Genomic DNA, 15,799 nt, shown 5'->3' with positions numbered 1-15,799 from the left:
CATCATACGTCCAAGTCGTTTTATAATATGTTGACCATGTTAAGCATGAGAAGCCAGCATGTTTAACAGTGTAAAGAAGTCAGAATGCATGACATAGCATGCTAACCGATCTTTAAGCTCAGTGTCATGAACTCTTTTTAAAATGTTTATGTTCAAAGGCAGATTTTTGGTGTTATAGTCATTTTAGGTTTGTTGAGAGCTGGTCTTAGTTACTTTTCTTAGTCTTCTTTAATACTCCTAATTTTTCACAGATTTAGGAGATAGTTTATGTGCTTAAACGCTTTGTGAAATACTCTTAGCACTTTCCTGAATTAGGACAGACACAGCAATTATTTTTAAGAGTTTCTCCTAACTGGAGAAACTGTTTTGTGATTGCTTTGTTCCTTTTTTTAACAATATAAAAGAAAAGAGTGAAAAAAAATCTGTCAAGATTCTCTTTATCTGTGTAATCCAATCAGATTTCGTAATCTAATAGAATTTTTTTTATTCACTATTAAATTTAATAGTCACAGCATTATTCTTTTAAATGTGATAAAACACATCAACACAGACTCTAAATGAATAACATGACATTTTTAAAGAGTATTTATAGAGTAGTCAGATACCTTCTCTTCAGCAGATACGTCAGTCATTTTTTGTGGAGCTAGTGGAGGTCTTTTCTTTATCAATAACAAACAATCTAAATATAAAAATAACAATTAAACTACAACAAATAGACGTTGAAAGACATAAATGTATGTTTTTATCTTCAAACAACTGATTTGGAAGACAGAGCATACGAAACTCCAAGTGAACTCTCCTAACATCAGAAAGTTTAAATACCGTTGTCTTTGATATTCTCCTCAGCGACTGTTTTGGATTCTGTGAGAATTCTCTCAGTGGCAGCATGAATGAGTTTATGATGTGTAATGGTTTTAGGATCCTCTAGACTTCCATGGACATACTGTTGAGGAGGAAAAATAAAGGTCACACTTTCAGTTGTGATGAAGTAAAAACAAAAGGTTTAAAAAAGTAGCCTAACTAGGAGCATACTTTGTAAGTAATTTAGTTTTACAGATAAATGGGTTCCGAATTTCAATACAGAATTGCAACATAAAAATGACATATTCACAGGTTAATTTACAACCAGTGATGTGGAGCCACACATATTGGGCATTTGCAAACCAAACATTTAAATATGTAATCTTGCTCTAGCAACCACAGACGTGCATAGATGATGCATAGACTGTATAGACTGACACAGTCAGCAGGTAAACAGAACGACAAGTCGTGAGTTGAAACACATCCAGAGAAACTAAGGGGACGACCCTGCTAAATTATAAATAACACCATCGACTCGTCTGCTAGTTACTAAAAATACTTGGCGATGACTCTCACAATCTAGTCGGGCCTGTCCTGATCGGAAAACAGTGCCAGCTAACCGATTACTGCTGGGTAAAGTGGCATGTTTTTAATACATACATGCTTCAAGCATTTTTCTTTGAGTTTCTCTATGGTGGTGTCGTCTGTAACCTCCTCAAGCCACTCCGTGCCTTCCAGGGTACAGACGTGGATCTTTATGACTTTGCCAGCGAAGATCTTCTCCTCCTGCACGAACATTATAGCAGCAGCCACAGAAATGCAACGCACCCCAAGGAAGACACTGTCTCCAGCCCGGAAAACTCCAGCCAGCTGTTCACTTCTTCGCTTAAACCTGCTCTGGCAACAAAGACGAGCTCAATCATTTATTATATATTTTTAGGCCGCTCAATCTGTACTGGTACACACTTTAAAGCACTGATGTATTCGAAGAAAAATATTCTGCTTGCCTTGTTGACACCTGCGACGCGATACAAAGAAATGTGCGCATGCTTACGTTTTTTCTAGGGTTGCCAGATACGCGTATAGATCCACCAAAACCAGGGGTATCCAAACTCGGTTTTGGAGGGCAACTTGCCGAATTTAGTTCCAACTTTTCTTAACACACTTGCGTGGAAGTTTCTACTATGCCTTGTAGTAGTACTTAAACCTTGATTAGATGGTTCAGTTGTGCTTGATTAGGGTTGGAGCTAAACTGCATGACAGTGGCATTACAGAGTGTTTTGGCACCCCTTAACTGAAACTAGCAGACCCCAGCCCAAATACAAAACTCAAAATATGCTACTCGTATATCTAAAATACATGGTATACATACCAGACCATTTCTTCTTGAGAATCTCTTTAGTAAACATAAACAGTCTTTTTCATAAATAACTACTTCTTCTTGTAACGTTTATTGGCGGTGGACAAGCCAAAATACTTCTTACCTTTTGATCGCTAATGAACAAAAATCCTTCCACCTAACCCCTGGCAACAGTTAAAAAGTAGAACAACTCTGGCAACCTTGATTGTTAATATGATTGGTGGATGCAAACCAGGGTTGCCATATTATTCCAAATAACCCCTCTTCAAACTGTAGCGCGGTGACGTCATGTACGTACAAGTGCGCACGCCTTTAAATCACATGCGCCATACTGGCAAGTTTACTTCCGTATGTTAATACCAACATGTTCAAACACGAGGATGTATTCGATTTCAGTGGCACTAAATGAATGAACATATTTCTGGTTCTTTACAATTGTGTCTTTATGTTTACGGATTTGTATTACAGTGCTGTCTTTTTCAAAGTCATAGAGGATGATATTTTGTGATACGTCTTCACATTTAAAATGGCATGGTTTCAATTTAAATATATAAAATGAAGCGTTTAAAAGCTTTTTTAAGCTTTTACATTTCATTTTTTATAATTATTATTTATTATGTTGTATTTCATTTAATATTATACTTTATAATACAACCAGCACAACGATGTAAATCCTGGGACATGTGTATAAAAATGTTGTATTTTTTTCTAGCTAAATATCATATCCACAAATGTGAATTTTCGAAAAGCAAACTGTTGTTTTTTAAATTCAAAATTGAAATGAAAATGTGTTTTGAATCTATTGAATACTCTACAAATTCTAAAGCAACAAGAGTAGCTCAAGCCTCGCTTACTAGGTCCCGCAAGGGGGAGCTGGAGCTTTGCGCAACCCCCTTGCCTCTGTAAGTCTCAGCCACCAAATATTTCACGACACCGGTCCACATTTCAGAACACGGGTCCACATTTCAGTTGCTTACGTCACTCACATATTTTACCAGTATGTCCAGGTACTAAAATCCAAAATTTAACGGAAACTAAAAGTGGGATATCCTCTCACAGGTGAGAATGTGTTATTTAATTTATTAACTTAATATTACAAACTATGGTAATTGATCTGTCTCTCGTTAGCTAACACATTAATTTGCATGGTGTTTAGCAATTGTAGTGTTTGGCTTTACACGACAGAAGCACGTTGTTACTAACGTTGTTGATAAAATTGCTACTACTACTAATTATAATTATACAAATAACTGATTATATTACACCATTGTTATGTTTTCACATGACGATCATGTTAGCAGGTTACCGATTTTTTGTGAGTTAATGTAACAGTTATGGTAAGTGCAACTGTAGTTACACAGCTAAGCTAGCCGGGTAGCTGTATGCTAAAAACAGCAGGCAGGAGACGAAGTGATGATATGATAGCAGATTTTATCGTGGATAATCCAGTTGCGTGTAAACTCCGTCTAACTAGAAACAGGGTGCTTCTCAAAGGCTGCATCCTATAGGGCTGTGCAATTAATCCAAAATGAATCTTAATAGGTAATATTACATTTTGCCCCTCAACAATTACAAAAAGAAACGAGGCAAAACAATTATTATGCTGCATTTCATTTAGCAAGAATCCTCTCTTGTGATATAAATCTACTGTGCACCCTGTCCTTTACAGCAGTTCAGCTGTGCTATTTCTTTAAAATGTTTCAGTTAAATTCTATTTAAAAATAAGTTTAAATTTTTTTATGTTGTTTCAAAAGTCTGAGTAATCGTTTTTAATGAACGTGATCTCAACATGGCCTTAATAATCTTTATTCTGATTTATGTCATAATCGAGCACCCTACATCCTAGGGAAAACTTGGAGGAAAAAGAGAGAAGATGAAAATAACGCAACGTATAACCACAAAAATGTATTATACATTTTTTATTGATGCAGTATGCTGGATATGAATCATATATCAACCGTTTGTGGTTTCCCAGTGCTTTATAACGTAGTCAGTATAGCATTACAAAAACACATAAATGTCGTAATATTAACAGAAAGACTTATATTTCAACGAAAGTGAGCGAGCACAGTGCAGAATCGTATCTTTGGTGTTTTCAGTAGCTCCTCAGAACGCAAGATCCAGGGGAAAATGTTGGATCCAGATCCATTCTCCTCCTATTGGATTGTGATTGGTCGATACTCGATCCAGTAGGGCTGGGGCAAACGATTATTTATTAACCGATTAATCGGGCGATTATTTTAACGATTGATCGACCAGTCTAGCGACAAATTTGTTGATTCATCTATCGATTATTTTCTACTGCTCGATTAATAAAAACCTTAATGTATCTCAAATAAATACAAAAATATACTTTATTAAACAGTTTAAATATTCTGCTTTACACAAAATAAAATAAATACAATAATTTAACTGTTATACAAAATTAAAGGCCAGCCTGTTTAGCAGCTGTGCACTTTGGTGGTGCTAGGCTAACCAAGTAACCACCAACGCATTTTAGTTCTTTGTGCAGTTTTTTCGTGCTAGGCTAGTAGCTAACGTCAGCTACTATAGATGCAGCTGTAAGCTAGCTCACATTCAAGCCGACATTAGATGATAACTAACGTTAGCTAAACACCGCTGTCTAGGCGCCAGTAGCTACCTAGCATGATAACAAAGCACGGAGAGCTAAGATAGTTAGCTAGCACCACCGAAGTGCGCAGAGCTCAAGCTACTCAACAGACTACACAAACATGTTAGTAATAACGTTGGCTAAATTAATTTCTTGTTATTGTCTCCTTCGCGAGTGACAATGGGGTGCCTCCGTTTCAGATGCTCCAATGTTGCCGTTGTGCTGTTGTGGTATGCAAACTCCGTTTGGCAAAGAGCCCAAATAACGACACCTTTATGTTTAAGACTAAATTTAAAGTATTCCCATACCTTCTAAGATTTAGGGCAAGCTGTTTTTTAGACTTTTTTTCTTTCATTGGGACTTTGTTCGATATTATGTGAGGAGGTTGCTGTTCCGTGTCTTCAATGTTTTGGTCTCCCACGTGTGTGTGGCGAAGCGTCGATGCTAAAATTTGACATCGACGCATCGCTACAGGCCTACGATCCAGTCTCCTTTCCGCTACGTGTTGATCGGTCCACAGATTTGTGTAGCAGTTTTTTGTCATACTCGTATTATTGCTGTACCACTTCTGCATTGAGTTGTAACTAAAGTTTATCTTTTTTGACAGAAAAACAAACTTGCTGAAGATAAATGTTATTTAATGTATTTTTAACAACATATTTTATTAGATCAAGGGTAAGGGTTTGGGTACTTTTAATAACATATTTTATTACAGTTACAGGTTTAGCGTAATAAACCCTAAATAACCTAAATAAAATAACTGTGATCATTACTTACAGGCGTAGACTAAATAATGATTACACACTGATAAGAGCAAACATTGGCAACCACGGGATGCAACTTAGCTCTCCAAATTGTGGCTAATGCTGCTCAAGTGCTCAAATACTCAAATTTGGTAATTCCTACTACTGATGTCACAATTCCGAGCTGGTTGTGTTCAGGTGCTTTGTTGCCGGAAAGAATTGAGGATGCCAGGTTCATGCTTGCATGTGTCTTGGGAAAATGTTATATGGTATTAATTTTCAACTGTTTGAATAGTTTTACTAGTCAGCTTGCTGACTATTCTGCAATATTGGGGAAATACATGCTATTTTTGCAGTGTATAAAACATACAGAATGCTTCAAATGGTTATGTACCATTTAATGCAAAGACAAGGCAATGAAGCTGTTGGGGTAAAACTAATAAATCATAGCTCTATCTGTCACAGCAGAAATCCTTCTCCCAACCGGCATGTTGATTGTATTACGCCCGCCCATCTGGGGATCTCGGGTATCAAAATGATTTCCCAACTTCCCAGTGGCATATGTCACATCAGAGAGCAGTTACAGGGCTCTACGGTAAACTGATTGTTGAAGTGCACCTCCAACATTGAAAGATTTAGTAGGGAAAATCTCTGGGAGAGAAAAATCTCTCTCAGTCAAAAATTTAGGAGCACAGACATTTGAAGTTGTTTTGCACATTATAAACTCTCTTTGGCCCGAGGAAAAGCCTGAGCTCCTTGCATTACAAGCTATCTCATGCCCGGAAAACTCAAAGCCCGTACATTGTAAACTTTCTCTGCCGTGAGGAAACGCCTAAACTGCGTGCATTGCAAGCTCTCGTGCATGAAGAAATGCACAAAGCTTTTATTTATTAGCGCCAACAATGAGCAACTTCATATTATTTAAGAAATACTGGCTGCAGACAGAGTCCTTGTTGTTGTTGACTTTAACATCCATGTAGATAATGATACAGATGCTTTAGGAATGGCTTTTATAGACCCTCTTAACTCCATGGCGTTAGACAACATATGTCAGGAACCACTCACCTTCGTAATCATACCTTAGATTTAATACTGTTTTACGGTATAAATGTGGACAACGTAAAAATCCTTCAGCAGAGTGAAGACATTTCGGACAAAACTAAGGATGCTCCGATCCGATATTTGTATCGGGTATCGGCGTCGATACTGAATACAATTCATAAATTTGTCACCGATACCGATCTGACACAAAATTTCTGCTAGGCGATGTAAAAGTTTTATTCGATAGTACTCTGTCATTTGAGAACCAGGTCGCCAACACCTGAAAAATTTAGTTTTTCCATCATAAAATGTATATCTAAACTACGTCATATGCTGTCACCATCAGATGCAGAGAAGCTTATTATTGCCTTTATGACATCAAAACTAGAGTACTTGTAGTGAGGTAGGTGGGATGAGAGCAGGGATTCGAGGCTGGTCTCGTATCACGCAGGAGATTGGGAGCATAAGAGGACGAGCGACCGGACCGTCAGGGAGGGACTACCGGGCCCGGACATATGTTAAGTTTGTGTTTGTTTTATGGCAAACACATAAGTCTTTTACTTCTGTATTATTGGTTATTTGATTTAATTAAAGTACGTTAAATGTTCGCGGGTTCCCGCCTCCTTCCCTTTTATTGAACTTGTTACATTGGTGCCGAAACCTGGGAGGAAGGAGAGACATGCTGTCGGGGAGTCCTCGCTGCCGAGTGGCCTCACGGTGCCGGAAAGTTTGGGCAGCGCAGACGAGAGGCGTCCGCCATCGGCTGCCTGAAGCGGTGGTTCTGGAGCCTTACCACCGAGCACCTGGGGCGCGGTGGGATGGCTGTCTCCCCAGAGGGAGCGGGGTCCGAGGCCTGAGTCTGTCCGCCCGAGGGGGAGGAGCAGGGGGCGGAAGAGCCGGGAGGAGCCACTGCCTGCCAGAGGCCGGAGCCTGGGTCCGTCTGGCCAAGGGGGGTTGGGGGGCCGCTACTGTCTCCCTACTAGAGGAGCCACCGCAGGCCACCCGGGGCCGCAAAGGTGAGTACCCTGGCTGGTTGAGGACCAAGTGGAAGCATGTTGGAGAACCGAACTAGGATTTTCTTTTCCTCTCTCCCCTTTCTCATTTTGGTCAAGTCAGCTTTATTTATATAGCGCTTTTTACAATTTTCATTGTTACAAAGCAGCTGTACAAGAAAACATTGACTATAAGTAAAACATAAAAGGTTATGGAAGTCAAAACACAGGTCAAATATCAGACACACAATAAATTCCTATATGCAGAGTTAATTAAATAAGACTATCAAATTCTAGCAGCCCCCCCGGCCAGGCAAACAGTGCAAAACAGTATGCAAACGGTGGCGAGGAACCCAAAACTCCATTGGAGGAGAAAAAAAACCTCAGAGGGAGACCAGGCCTCACCAGGGGATTCCAGTTCCCCTCTGGCAAAAACTGCTGCCTCTGTTTTTTATTTTGCCTTGTTGTGCAAGCACTGTCGAGCTTCTGCAAAGTTAGATTTAAAATTATCATTAATAATCTAATAGCGACTGAAGTTTTGTGGAGTCGCCACGTCCTTCGTCCAGCATTTGTCAGGTCTGGGAATGGATTGCGCCCTTGCCTGTTCCGGTAACCTTGGACTGCGTCCTGCCCGCTCTTGGAACCTTGGAACAATTAGACAAGACTGGCTGAGAGTAGAGTACTGTTCTGCACTCTTTGATGCAACAAATGCATCAGTTGTTATTGGAAGTGTCCCTGGTTCCGGTTGATCTAACTAGTGCAGCCTAGATCTTTGAAATATATATATTATGATAGTGTAGTGTATGCAAGATTAAAAAGATGCGTCTTTAGTCTAGATTTAAACTGACAGTGTGTCTGCCTCCCGGACAGTGCAGGGAAGACTGTTCCAAAGTTTAGGCGCTAGATAGGAAAAGGATCTGCCGCCTGCACTTGATTTTGAAATTCTAGGTATTACCAACTGACCTGACACCTGAGAGCGTAGTGCACGTGATGGACTATAATACGTTAGAAGTTCTCTCAAGTAGTGAGGAGCTAAACCATGCAAGGCTTTATAGGTAATAAGCAAGATTTTAAAGTTTATGCGATGCTTTACAGGTAACCAGTGCAAGGTTGACAGAACCGGGCTAATATGCTCATACTTTTTTGTACGCGTAAGAACTTGAGCTGCCGCCTTTTGGACCAGTTGGAGTTTTTGTAATAGGCCTGCAGGGCAACCATCTAATAGTGCATTACAGTAATCTAGTCTTGATGTCATAAAGGCATGTATTAGCTTCTCTGCATCTGATGGTGACAGCATATGACGTAGTTTAGATATATTTTTAAGATGGAAAAACGCAATTTTACAGGTGTTGGCGACCTGGTTCTCAAATGACAGAGTACTATCGAATATAAGGCCAAGATTCTTAGCTAAAGATGAGGGTTTTATGGAACATCCATCAATAGCCCAGGAGAACTGGTTATAAAACTGGTTTTGTGAGTTATACTTATGCCCCCACTTCTTTCGAGTCATTCTCTGATCCATACACAGATGGCATAGCATAAAAGTTTAAGAAACGTCTGTCTGAGAAGCTCAAAAACAGCATGTTACTAGTTAGTTTCAAGGAAAGTAATGTTCTTTTTTTGTTTGACAAATAACCTTGCGTATGTGTCTACTTTCGCAACCCAGCAAAAAAATGTTCAGGCTCAGGAATTGTTTTTGCTCTAACCCCTGCTTTAATCTGAACAGTTGGGTGATGTTTTGACCTGCGACTATGGCGCAGTCACAGTCACAAAGTTTCCCAGCTGCGGGGGATCTTCAACCGGAACCGTGCTGTGCGCACTAACACTGTTTTCTATGGTCCGTACACTCCTTACTTTCCTCAGTTAAATAAAGGATGTGAGACTCTCAATAGAGTTTCAAAAAGTTTCTTGCATTCTCAACTAGCATCATATTAATCAATGATATATACAAGGTTAGATTAAGAACGAAGGATAAATATAATTCAAGTTTTACCATTTTCTTGTGAAGTTATCAGGTAGTTCAAAAGTAAGCAGGCAGAGGAGGACATCACAGTGTTATGCTGCAAGAGGCACATGTTGCACAACAACGCTTGGCTGCTCACAGATGCACCTGCCTGTTAATCGGCCTAATTTGCAGCACAATCGGCCGATACCGATTATTTCAAAAATGCCCAAAATGTATTGGCCAGCCAATCAATCAATCAACCTCTGGTTATGATGGAGTTTAGTGTGTTAGCAGAGCCCTTGATACGTGAACGTTGGAGAGGCCGTTTAAAATACACTTGCCCAAATGAGCAATGAAAAACAATATCTCTTTATCTTGAATGACTTTTCCAAGTGACCTTCCAAGTTGATTCATACAAGTAACATGTCATATTTAACTAGACCTCTCTCTTGCTCCAAATGCGGCTTTTGTTTTAATCCGTTGTGTTGCTGTTTTCATTTCCATTTTATAAGAGTAGAGCATAGGGTTGTGCCATATCATACCGTCCACGATAACACCAGTATACATTTTTATAAGATAAATAAAAAGTGTCATATCACAAATCTCGCAATATCAATGATATAGTGACGCAATGATGTAAGACGCATTTAGGTTCCCTAACTTATTCTACTGAAATCAATAAATTGTGCACTAAAAATGTCTTAATGTAGATTACGGTAAATTTAATAGGCACATTTAACTTAAATATATTTTTCAGACTGTAGTTTCAGTATTCTAATTTTGTTTAATCTGTCCGCAAGAAATTTTCCCAGTAGTGCTGTTAGGGCTGCTCCATTATGACAAAAATCCTCATCGCGATTATTTTGGCCAATATTAAGATCACAATTATTTAACACGATTACTCATTAACCTTTAAAACAACATAGATTTTTTTTTTATTAAACTGACAAATAAATGTAAAGAAATAGCACTGCTGAATCACTGTACAGAAAAGGGTGCACTGTGGATTTATACAATTGAAATTGACGATTACCATTCATTTTCGATTAATTGCACAGCCCTAAGTGCTGTCAAGTGTCAAGGTGGACTTTGGCAAACTTTAGGCATGCTGCAATGTTTTGTTTGGAGAGCAATGACTTCCTTTATGGTGCCCTTCCATGAATACCATGCATATGGTTTTACATATGGTTGACTAATGAACGGAGATGTTAACCAGCATTGATGAATCCTATAAATCTTAAGCTGTCCTTCTAGAATTCTTTTTTTACCTCATTGAGCATTCTGCGTTGTGCCTCTCGAGTCATCTTGGCTGGGCGCCTACTTCTACGAAGAGTAGCCACAGTGCCATATCACCCCTAGTTCGTCTAACCGTGGACTGATAAATATCTGAAGTCTTTGAAATTACTCCGCACACAGACACTATTGGGTGTTAATTAGAGGTCTTCACGGGTCCACTTAGATCCAAAAACCCTCGGTCCGGCCCGAGACCCGAGCGGGTTCAGGTCTAAAAGATTCACGGGAGCTTCGGACATGGGTCGGGTATATTTTTAGTGTCTTCGGGTCTCGGGTAATATAAAGTAAAAATGTTTTTGCTGAATTGACCCGAGGAAGACCCGAACTCTCCTGTACAATAACAGCGCGTCGCTCGTGTGTGCGTGTAGTTACCAACTCTCCTCTAGCGACATCTTGTGGTTGGATGGTAGGCTAATTAACATTGAGCCTGATCTGTCAATCAATTTTTAATGTACACTGTCGCGATAACCTTGGTCCTAATTGTGTCGTCAGATTAGCATGACATGGAGGCAATATCAGACATCGCTAAAAAGCTGAAAGATGACGAATATACAGAAGTAAAACATCCAGGGTCATCATCGGTATGGAGAACATTTGTTGTAATTGTTGACAAGGAGGGAAAAAAGATTGGTGCAGCTAAATGCGTAGACTGTGATACCTTATTTAGATTTAAATCATATTTATCGGGTTTAATAGCTGTGGGATTAATCGGGAAACTGGATTAAGCTGTGTCTGTGACTGTTTTGCGTAGGCTATTTAGCCTGAGTTTGCGCAATTTGTCAGAGCAAAACAAGAGGATTAACGTTTTCATTGCCATATCAATTTCATTTTCATTTTTCGGTTTACATTCAGGTCTAGTCGGGTTTGAAAAAAATATACGATGGGTCGAGTCGGACTTGGGTCTAACGTTATCGGGTCTGTCTCGGGTTGGGGCTTTACATTTTTTTTATAAATTGGCATGTCGGGTTTGGGTAAAAAGGGATTCGGGTCATTTCAGGTCGGGTAAAGATCTTTGGACCCGAGAAGACCTCTAGTGTTAATAGAGGGAATGCGTTAACATCCAATTCCCACGTGAACATGTCTGGACACGCCCTGGAATATGTTAATTTAGCTCTAAACCACACCTTTATTTAGCTAACAGCGGAGTCCAACTGACATTTAGTGGCACCAGAAGCCTACTGTTTCAATTACTTTTTCCACCCTCACTTTGTATGTTTAATGGGTGTGCTCAGTTAAGACATGAAATATCATGATTGTTTGTGTTTTTTCAGTTTTGTGAGTTTGGTGAAGATGAGATCACAGTTCATGACCAATTTAAGCAGAAAAGTGTATATTGTCTTTTGGCACGTCGCTTTGCAACGCTCGTGTGCGGTGTAAACAGGATCTCAAGGTGTGAGGGTGACAGGCTTATTTGTGCAGTTAAATAAAGAAAGAAATAATGAAAAGCATTGTGATACATTGTGATTATCGAATGGTGAGACCAGTGATGATTCACATACAGTGGGTACGGAAAGTATTCAGACCCCCTTAAATTTTTCACTCTTTGTTATATTGCAGCCATTTGATAAAATAATTTAAGTTCTTTTTTTCTCATTAATAGACACAGCACCCTATATTGACAGAAAAACACAGAATTGTTGACATTTTTGCAGATTTATTAAAAAGAAAAACTTAAATATAACATGCTCCTAAGTATTCAGACCCTTTGCTCAGTATTTAGTAGAAGCACCCTTTTGATCTAATACAGCCATGAGTCTTTTTGGGAAAGATGCAACAAGTTTTTCACACCTGGATTTGGGGATCCTCTGTCATTCCTCCTTGCAGATCCTCTCCAGTTCTCTCAGGTTGGATGGTAAACGTTGGTGGACAGCCATCTTCAGGTCTCTGCAGAGATGCTCAATTGGGTTTAAGTCAGGGCTCTGGCTGGGCCATTCAAGAACAGTCACAGAGTTGTTGTGAAGCCACTCCTTCGTTATTTTAGCGGTGTGCTTAGGGGTCATTGTCTTGTTGGAAGGTGAACCTTCGGCCCAGGTCTTTAGCTCTCTGGAGAAGGTTTTCGTCCAGGATATTGGTCCCTGAACTTGGCCGCATTTATCTTTCCCTCGATTGCAACCAGTTGTCCCTGCAGCTGAAAAACACCCAACTGGTGGAGGGCTGCAGTGATGGTTGACTTTCTACAACTTTCTCCCATATCCTGACTGCATCTCTGGAGCTCAGCCACAGTGATCTTTGGGTTCTTCTTTACCTCTCTCACCAAGGCTCTTCTCCCTCGATTGCTCAGTTTGGCCGGACAGCCAGCTCTAGGAAGGGTTCTGGTCGCCCCGAACGTTTTCCATTTAAGGATTATGGAGGCCACTGTGCTCTTAGGAACCTTAAGTGCTGCAGAAATGTTTTTGTAACCTTGGCCAGATCTGTGCCTTGCCACAATTCTGTCTCTGAGCTCTTCGGCCAGTTCATTTGACCTCATGATTCTCATTTGCTCTGACATGCACTGTGAGCTGTAAGGTCTTATATAGACAGGTGTGTGGCTTTCCTAATCAAGTCCAATCAGTAGGGATGGGCCGGTATGAGATTTTGACGGTATGATAACCTTGCACAAACCTTTCATGCTTTCACGGTATTACCGGCATTACAACTTTTCCACTGAAAATAATACATTTTATTTTGAAGAAACCTATACAACATTTTGGAACAGTAAACATGTCAGGTTAAATAATTTAAATGAATATGTGAGTTCTTCTAAATGAAATTTGTCATCACAATAATGCTCTGAAATCCATTATTGTTATTTCAGTGTTGATGCGCACACACACATATAGCTCTAAACAGACAGTAGGAGAGAAAGAGTGCGAGATTGCTAGTGTGTTGCATACACTCAAACGGGCTCTTTCTGTACATTACCAGCAGTTTGCGTTTTTAAATTTGGATATTGTTAACAGATGTAAAGTTACACAAATTACGGGAGCCTTAAAAGTATAAACGTGGACGGGATATCAGCTAAATTGATTTATTAGACTCGTCCGCGCTCTGTGAAGTAACGTGAGGGAGGAAACTAGTTCATGTTCGGCTAGTTGATTAGCCATGTCATGTGTTTAACCGGTCCCACTCGCGCGGGCTTCTATGACGGCATTACAATGCCGAATGGGAGACGGGCGCTCTAGCGAGGAGGCTAAAGACCGCAGTCGCATCTCTGTTGGTCGGGGAGTGAGGTTTTACACACTGCACAGCTCTTCACTAGCTGTCCTCCGTTACATTTGCTTGGGGTAGAAAGCAGAATAGTATTTATTTTAACAGTGCTAAACATGCAAACTCTCTTAGATTGTTGCAAATGTTTATTTAAAGACAGCATTGCCTTGAATTTAGCGAAGAGTGATGGGTGGTGCTCCCGTAGATGGGCTATCATATTTGACTCAGGGCCAGCAGGTCATAACTGAAGTGCCCTTGAGCAAGGCACCTTACCCCTGATTGCTCTGCAGTAATGTCACTGTAAAAAAACTAGAACCATCTTAAGGATGATCAGAAGAAATGGACAGCACCTGAGTTAAATATATGAGTGTTACAGCAAAGGGTCTGAATGCTTAGGACCATGTGATATTTCAGTTTTTCTTTTTTAATAAATCTGCAAAAATTTTAACAATACTGTGTTTTTCTGTCAATATGGGGTGCTGTGTGTACATTAATAAGAAGAAAAAAGAACTTAAATGATTTTAGCAAATGGCTGCAATATAACAAAGAGTGAAACATTTAAGGGGGTCTGAATACTTTCCGTACCCACTGTACTTAGACTTTACATTTACATTACACACAACTCAGGTTGAAAAAGTGAAATCCTGTGTGACCACTTCTTTAATGCTGAAAAGTATGTATATGTTTTTGCCAGTACTGTAAATGCAGCACCGTTGACATATCGCAGCAGCTGTATTTATTACTATGGGCTAACAAAATGTTTTGACGTATATTACCAGGCGCAGAATGCAGTGTGTCAAACTGCCCATCACTGTGAACGTTGAGATCAATCTGCTGCTGGTAGCAGTAACTGCCCTTTCACTGTTGACTAGACTGTATGGTATTCAGTTCCCTAAAGCTGTAGTGTAAGTCTATGAACTTATTATTAAACATTTTAATTGTTTAACATTAACTGTTTATTTTAATTAATCTACAAATGTTTCAATGTGTTTCATATTAAAGATTTGATGAAGTCTATTATGGGCAGTTTATGTCCCTATACATGAAACAAGGATTTTTTTTTGATGAGAGTGGTCCACCCTTTGGCCACATGATATTAGCTTTAGGAGGTGAGAAACTTTAAATTATACTTTGATCAATGAAAGAACATGTTTACCCACCATGCCTCTTAAAGTACATTAATGTGTTTTTATTTTTTCTGGGTAGCATATTTAGGAGGATTTGATGGCAACTTTGTTTGGAATAGAATTGGAGCAGGTGATCAACTTTATTAAATAGTAATGATTTGACATCTTAATTTTTTCAGTAATTTCAGATGTTATTTAATGTCTACATTATAATTCAACAAATTGCTGACTGTTTTTGTTGCTTTAGTCAACACAGCCTTTAGTGTTTGTATTTATATTTACTTATGTTATTTTACTAATTTTGAATTTATGTCCATTGTAGAATACACCAGTAATGTTCCTGTTTGGAGCCTGCGGGTCATACCTGCCATCGCAGGATCATTGTGTTTGCCACTAAGTTATCTACTGGTGGTAGAGCTTGGATATTCCCATTTGACAGCATTAGGGGCATCAATGCTCTTCCTTATGGGTAATCACACCTTACATGTCAGATTCATTCTCTGAAGACATTTTCTGTATTTGTTATACATAGCGTTAGGGGTGTAACGATACACCAATTCCACATTTTGGTTTGGTTCACGCTTTTTAAGCCACAGTTCGGTCTGGTTTGATGTGGGATCAGGGTTTGTGGCATGGCACCAGCAATGCTAAAGAATATTAGATCAAAAACATAAATTGAACTTAATAACGTTCACATTCC

At 39.4% G+C, this 15,799-nt stretch overlaps 2 protein-coding genes across 8 annotated transcripts in view; one reads left to right on the top strand and one right to left on the bottom strand.

Moving 5' to 3' along the window:
• The window catches only part of ubac1 (UBA domain containing 1), a 35,911-nt gene extending 33,508 nt beyond the window's left edge, over positions 1-2,403 (bottom strand). For 2 of the 6 annotated variants that reach the window (XM_079485680.1, XM_079485678.1), the window contains exons 1-4: positions 1,809-1,953; positions 1,462-1,693; positions 823-943; positions 606-679 (exon numbers count right to left, since the gene is read on the bottom strand). In XM_079485680.1, the coding sequence (XP_079341806.1) occupies positions 606-679; positions 823-943; positions 1,462-1,693; positions 1,809-1,849 (468 nt within the window). In that variant the 5' untranslated portion in view covers positions 1,850-1,953. Of the gene's footprint in view, positions 1-605; positions 680-822; positions 944-1,461; positions 1,699-1,808; positions 1,954-2,173 lie in introns of those variants that run through there. The other 4 variants (XM_079485683.1, XM_079485682.1, XM_079485681.1 and 1 more) reach the window with 4 other exon arrangements.
• A 672-nt stretch (positions 2,404-3,075) lies between these two features.
• Positions 3,076-15,799, top strand: part of pomt1 (protein-O-mannosyltransferase 1) — a 38,834-nt gene continuing 26,110 nt past the window's right edge. The window contains exons 1-5 of one of the 2 annotated variants that reach the window (XM_079450678.1): positions 3,076-3,220; positions 14,752-14,877; positions 14,975-15,081; positions 15,179-15,229; positions 15,422-15,568. In XM_079450678.1, the coding sequence (XP_079306804.1) occupies positions 14,759-14,877; positions 14,975-15,081; positions 15,179-15,229; positions 15,422-15,568 (424 nt within the window). In that variant the 5' untranslated portion in view covers positions 3,076-3,220; positions 14,752-14,758. Of the gene's footprint in view, positions 3,221-7,228; positions 7,573-14,751; positions 14,878-14,974; positions 15,082-15,178; positions 15,230-15,421; positions 15,569-15,799 lie in introns of those variants that run through there. The other variant, XM_079450679.1, reaches the window with a different exon arrangement.

This window comes from Barbatula barbatula (genome assembly GCF_947034865.1).
Source record: "Barbatula barbatula genome assembly, chromosome: 2".
In the NCBI taxonomy this organism is placed as follows: domain Eukaryota; kingdom Metazoa; phylum Chordata; class Actinopteri; order Cypriniformes; family Nemacheilidae; genus Barbatula; species Barbatula barbatula.
Note: the sequence above shows the minus strand (reverse complement) of the source record. Positions and strands in the feature narration are given on the sequence as shown.